Genomic DNA, 6,837 nt, shown 5'->3' on the forward strand with positions numbered 1-6,837 from the left:
TTTGAACGTTTTCTTTCTACACCCTTTGAAAAACACTTGAAATATAAACGTAAAAATAAATGTCTCCCTATCCTTCTCTCTCTCTCTTTCTTTGTCTCCCATGCACACATTCACACAACTCAGCACGCCTAAGTAACACCCCGTTCCTAGAACTATGTGCACTTTCCTCCGATTACTTTCCACGCGACACTAAACCCGGGACACCTTAACCATATCAATCTCACTCCTGTTCTCTAAATGATAAAATATCATCTGTACAGGCATTTGTTCAGTCCTCCACACTGTTCCTGCCCCCGTGCTGTTTAACTGGAGTATTTTTAGCCCTGAAACAACTGGACTCCTAAAAAAGGCCCATAGAGACACACAGAAGGCCACTGCTATGTAAGGTATCCCTCTCTCTCTCTCTTTCTCTCTCTCGCTCCTTCTGTCTCTCTCTCATCCTAACTACAGTACCCACTATTAGCCCTGGCCTTTGTCTCTCACAGTGAGCAGTGAGAGAGTGAGGGTGAGAGACGGAAAGAATAGAGAATAGAGGGATTTTTATGTTTTAAATGGACGTAGATTCATGAAACTAGGAGGACTCAAGCTTTTGTCCTCCTTAGTTTTATTTTATTTTATTTTTCTAGTATCTTTTCTCTCTTTTTAAAGAATTTTTACCTTTTAGAATTCTTTCTCTGGCTTGTGTGACCCTTTACAGAAGCGTGGCTGGAGATAAACCTGAGTGTGTGTGAGTTTGAGTGTACTTTAGTGTATTTTAGTGTACTTTAGGGTACTTTAGTATACTTTAGGGTACTTTAGTGTGTCAGCGGCAGGAGCCATGAGGAAGCCCTGGTTCTTGGTGCTGCTGTGTCTGAGTTTGGCAGCTCTGGCCTGGGCTGAGAAAGGCCTGGAGTTCCCTCGCTATGATGGAAAGGACAGAGTGCTGGACATCGATGGCAAGAACTACCGTAAAGCTCTGAAGATCCACCGCATGCTGTGCCTGCTGTACCACCCACCTGCACCAGCCAGCAAAGAGCTGGAGAAACAGTTCCAGATGACTGAACTGGTGCTGGAGGTGAGAGAGATAACATGACAGTGTAATTTAGTATAAAAACAGCAGGATATTACATCAGTGTTATGCAATACATCTACTGCAGGATGCATGATGCAAGAAAAAGAACTGTAAAGGCAGTTTGAAATAGTCAGAATGAACTTGATAAATGTCCACCACTGGAAACTGATTGGTGCCATTTACACAGTGTGTATTATACTATAATAGTTGGGGGGTTGAGCGTGGGAGGGGACCAGTACAGTGTAGATGGTTTATTGAACTGAATTTGTACAATCCTGTTTCATGTTAAAGCTGAAAATGTCTAAATCTTTAAGGATTTAAGGTGGAATGATGAATTTAAACAATGTAACTTCTTGTGAATGATTTACTGAAGGCAACAAAGTGTATTTAAGATAACTAGATAGCAGCTACTCACACATAGTCATGCCATGGATTGTGCAGCTCTACTACGGTAAATTTATGATTAGAATAACGGTTCCGAAGTAAATTTATGATTAGTGTAGTAGTGCTAAGGTATGTTTATGACTAAAATAGTAGGGTAATACCAATCTAAATGTATTGTGGTTTGTTGGTATGTCTGCTTATAAAACATTATTTGTAGTAATAAAAGTTTTTGTTCTCTGTATTCACCTAATCAGTATAGTTGATTGCATTAATCAAATCTAATTTCCTAAAATTAACTAAACATTGCAAACTGTTTCTGTTCAGTGTGGTAAAAAAAGGTTCCTGCCCCCAGATATGAGAATTTTTTGTCCTTCATGCAGGAAATTAGTATAGTAAAAGGCTGCAAGAAGACTGCAGTTGCCAAATATATTCATCAGTTTTTAACCCCTTAAAGTTATTTGTCTTTGAGCTACAGAATTGTTTACATAGATAGTTCTCTTCTATTCTTAACTGGTATGTCACTCTCGGACATGGATTGCTCTCTAAAGGTCTCTTTTCTACTGTCTGCTGTTACAGCTGAGTTATAATAGAGCTATAGACCAACACAGAAAGTTGCTTGTTAATCATTTTTGCATGAATTAAGGTACATAAATCTGTACAAAAATGGCAAGTGACACACTGATAGGTTTATTGCATGTTACACCCAAACAAATTAAATCAATAAATTCCTTTGCACATTTTGAGCCAAGCGATACATACTTTTCCTGTCGTTACGATAGCAAAGATACACTGACGCCCTAAATCAAGCTGTGCTGTGTCTTTATTTGGATTGTATGGACTGAGATGTGCAAACGCACAAATCCGTTACATACAGCGCATAAGCTTAATAACTGTTTATCTGAACACTGCAGTAGTAAAATTACACTTTTTCTAAAGAACATTTCCTCTGTGTGTATCTGCAGCTGGCCGCTCAGGTTTTGGAGGAGAAGGACATTGGTTTCGGGATGGTGGACTCTGAGAAGGATGCTAAAGTTGCTAAGAAGCTAGGTAAAACTAACATAAATCGGTCACTGCTTTATAAAGAGAGAACAAAAATTACAGTGTCACATGAGATCAATCTGTCTTTTTTTTGTTTGTGTTGGATGTAATTTATGTAAGAAATAAATGTTTCATTCAAAATGATTTATATATTTATATTTATGTGCTTTTTTGGTGGAACTGTATATAAAAAGCTTGTACTTAAGTATTATTGTACTTAAGGTTACTCTTATATTACGAACGAGATTAAGTAAATTGTTGAGTAATTATTATTTTTAAGTACAAGGTTATGAAGTTTATAGACTGAATTCTGCACCCCCGCCAGGAAAAGCACCCCCTCTCAGCAGCGCGTAGGACGTATTCTTGACTTTAACTTTTTTTAGAAAATGAAAATACCCGAGATGCTGTTCTAAGCTATGCTGACTCCTAAGAAATAATGAAAAATAGTCATGCCACCTGTAGCCTGTCCTGTGAGGGGGTGCTTTTCCTGGCGGGGGTGCTGAATTCAGTCTAAAAATATCATAACCTTGTCTTCTTGATAAAAGCGCTTTAACTTTGCTTAGAAATACGCTCCGAGAGAGGGTGCTTTTTCTGAAGGGGGTGCTGAATTCAGCACAGCACCGGTTAACACAGATGTGTATCTTTTTTCTCAGGTCTAGAAGAAGAGGGCAGTTTGTACGTGTTTAAAGATGATCGTGTGATCGAGTTTGACGGGTTACTTTCTGCAGACACGATTGTGGAGTTTCTGCTGGATGTGAGTCAATTTGGTGCAGGGTATAATATAAATAAATATCTGTGTTCTGTTTAGTCTGAGCTTTATTCTGTATTTTATAGTTGTTGGAGGATCCTGTTGAGGTGCTTGATAACGCTCTGGAGCTGCAGGCCTTCGACCGCATGGAGGAGGACATCAGACTCGTTGGCTACTTCAAGAGCCAGGAGTCAGAATGTGAGTGTGTTCATGTGTTTAAATCAGGATTGAGTCATTGGATTATCTGATTCTAAAATCAGTTAACTCTCAGATTTATATTCTGCTAAAATTTTCTGCAAGTGTTTAGTGATACTGATATGAAATTATTAACACACTGTCAATGAAACACCAGTAAAGAATTCTTAAAGTCTGTATAATCTAACAAATTCAGATATATTTTACATTACTTTATTTGGAAATATATTTTGTAAGCTTAGCTATTCAGATACAAACATTAGAAGTTACTATTTTTGTGTATACATAGAATTGTACATAAAATTGTATAACTTCATACAGTACATACAGTGGTAAATATTTTGTTATAATTTGTTTGGATAACCGTATTCAATAGATAATTTATTTATTTTCAATTAATTAGCAAAATATTAGATAAGATTATTCAGATCCAGTTAGTGTTAGATTAAGACCTTTTCTCTTCTCTTCTTTAATCTCTTCTCTTCTCAGATTTCCTGGCTTTTCAGGAAGCAGCTGAACAGTTCCAGCCCTTTATTAAGTTTTTTGCCACCTTTGAGAAATCGGTAAGTGCTGGATGAAGCTGTAAGGATGTACAGTAATGGGGAATTCAGCAAATTTGAGGTGTAACCTTTGCTCTCACATGTTTATTTAATTGTATGTGTGCATGCTTGTTTAATCTCCATATGATAGCATTACTAATAGAACGATTTGGCCTTTGGTCATCATGTCTAATATCAAGCGTCCACTACAGAAATATAACTTAAATTTGTATAAAATCTCCTGCTCTGTGTTTCAGGTGGCGAAGGAGTTAACTCTGAAGATGAATGAGGTGGATTTCTATGAGCCCTTTATGGAGGAACCAGTCACTATTCCAGACAAGCCTCATACTGAGGAGGAGATAGTGGCTTTTATCACTGAGCACAGGAGGTAACCGCAGTGTCTGGATGCTGGAATTACTGGATATTTGTGCTGGATTAATTATTGATCTTCTCTTGTATTTTTTCTTTTTTATTATTAAAGGCCAACACTGAGAAAACTGAAGGCTGAGGATATGTTTGAAACTTGGGTAAGAATTATATATATAATATGTATATGTGAGAAATATATGTATATGTATAATATGTAACACATAAAAATATTACCCTGTACAAAAGTATCCACTGATTCAATATAATAATATATATTAAATTATATTTATATAAATATATATATATTAAAAATATTAATATATTTAAAAGTATTTATTGCTTTGCAGCAACAATATTTTTAAAATTTATGTCACCATTTCAAACAACATAAACCAGTATAGCTTACCAAACCAGTAAAGAATAAAGACAAAGAATAAAACTGTCTTATGTTTATTATAATACAATTATTTACACTATGTTAAAAAAAAAAATATATATATATATATATATATATATATATATATATATATATATATATATATATATATATATATATATATATTTTTATTTAAATAAAATTAAAATATATATTTACTACTTAATCTTTTTCTTAAGGAGGATGACTTAAATGGGATTCACATTGTTGCCTTTGCAGAAGAGGAGGATCCAGGTACACTATAAAAATGTAAAGATTAGAATCATATACTGTTAGCTTCATGTTAGATTGTATTAAATCTCTCTGTGTTGTTTTTAGACGGCTTTGAGTTCATAGAGATCCTGAAAGAGGTTGCCAGAGATAACACTGAAAACCCTGACCTGAGTATTGTCTGGATTGATCCTGATGATTTCCCTCTGGTGAGTACCTGGTTAGGAGTATGATCGATTAATCGTTCAGAAATATGAATAAAAAATAATAAAGAAAAAAAAAACACTTGTTTCATTTAATTTATTTTTTCCTTTTTTTTCAGCTCATTCCTTACTGGGAGAAGACCTTTAAGGTTGACCTCTTCAGGCCTCAGATCGGAATAGTTAACGTCACAGATGTAAGTATAAAATATGTGGAGATAAAATAATTCCTTCTATGTTTTATGTGAATATACCAGCCTTATAAAATTATTATTAGCAAGGGCACAAATTACTAAAAATTACGTCCACATTTAAAGTGAGTTTTGTGCCAAAATTGTACGCAAAAAAAAAAAATAAAATCAAAATTTTAAGAATAAAAAAAAAATGAGATCCATACATAAGTGTACTCCATACAGGACAATCCACACACATGATATGTGGCATGTCAGTGTATAGAAGGCGTTATAGTTTGACAGTGAAATGATAAAAATGAGATTAGCACTGATTAGGCTGCAGTAAATATATGATATTTCGTAAATTTAGCAACTTTAAGATTATTACTACACACATTTACAACATAATACAGATGTGCAAATGCACACAAACATATTTAGGTCTAATTCCTGTGGACAAGTACTGCCAATAGAATAGGACTCTCTGGAGCAGATCAGCATAGACAAATTAGCACCATGCTTAATGCCAAGTAGAGACTAGAGGGATATATGTGGAACTACAGATCTGGAAAAATAAGAGAGCACTTATAAATGATGAGTTTCTTTGATTTTACCAAATTGAAAACCTCTGGAATATAATCAAGAGGAAGATGGATGATCACAAACCATCAAACCACTAAACTGAACTGCTTAAATTTTTGCACCAGGAGTAAAGAAGCATAAAGTTATCCAAAAGCAGTGTGTAAGACTGGTGGAGGAGAACATGATGCCAAGATGCATGAAAAAAAACTGTGATTAAAATCCAGGGTTATTCCACCAAATAGTGATTTCTGAACTCTTAAAACTTTATGAATATGAACTTGTTTTCTTTGCGTTAATCAGAGAAACTGATGCAGAAACTGCTCAGAAAGTGCTCGCCTAATTGTTTTCCAGAGCTGTATATATAATTTCAGACTTAAATATTTTGTAGACTTTCCAGCCTGCATCAGTGTGGACAAATTGCAAAATTCTGTGATTTTTAGTGTGATTTCTATTCCTTGATTTTTTATATTGATGTTTTGATAGGCGGACAGCGTGTGGCTGGAGATGGATGATGATGAGGATCTGCCCTCTGCTGAGGAGCTGGAGGACTGGATAGAAGATGTGCTCTCCGGAAAAGTCAATACAGAGGATGATGATGAGGATGATGATAATGATGATGATGATGACGATGATGATGAAAAGGATGATGACGACGATGATGATGATGACGATGATGATGATGATGAGGATGATGATGAGTAATATATTTGAAATCTGTGGAAACCAAACCTTCAAATGCGTTTACTGGCTCTCAGATGGACAACAGGATCCTGAATGAGATTACGAACTTTCATATTCATAAATGCTCCAGAACTGATTTTTAAACTATGGACAGAAATCTTAATTTCATTTTACACTCTGCTCTAACTGTATAAATTCTGCGGAAACCAGATTAAACAATGTGGTACAGAA

At 35.2% G+C, this 6,837-nt stretch overlaps 1 protein-coding gene across 1 annotated transcript; it reads left to right on the top strand.

The window, feature by feature from the left end:
* The first annotated feature begins 433 nt into the window (after positions 1-433).
* On the top strand, positions 434-6,837 carry casq2 (calsequestrin 2). The gene is made up of 11 exons (XM_007227741.4): positions 434-1,054; positions 2,398-2,482; positions 3,127-3,227; positions 3,308-3,419; positions 3,906-3,979; positions 4,213-4,343; positions 4,437-4,482; positions 4,940-4,994; positions 5,079-5,179; positions 5,293-5,367; positions 6,409-6,837. Exons 1-11 carry the CDS (start codon positions 818-820, stop codon positions 6,625-6,627), a joined length of 1,236 nt encoding a protein of 411 aa, XP_007227803.3. The 5' UTR covers positions 434-817; the 3' UTR covers positions 6,628-6,837.

Source organism: Astyanax mexicanus, chromosome 11, assembly GCF_023375975.1.
Source record: "Astyanax mexicanus isolate ESR-SI-001 chromosome 11, AstMex3_surface, whole genome shotgun sequence".
Lineage (NCBI taxonomy): Eukaryota > Metazoa > Chordata > Actinopteri > Characiformes > Acestrorhamphidae > Astyanax > Astyanax mexicanus.

Excerpts from the sequence above, each read along its gene's own strand:
- casq2 (XM_007227741.4), top strand. The coding sequence starts at position 818 with ATGAGGAAGCCCTGGTTCTTGGTGCTGCTGTGTCTGAGTTTGGCAGCT. Across the intron at positions 2,483-3,126 it reads TAAAGTTGCTAAGAAGCTAG|GTCTAGAAGAAGAGGGCAGT; the intron begins GTAAAACTAACA and ends CTTTTTTCTCAG. Across the intron at positions 4,995-5,078 it reads TGCAGAAGAGGAGGATCCAG|ACGGCTTTGAGTTCATAGAG; the intron begins GTACACTATAAA and ends TGTTGTTTTTAG.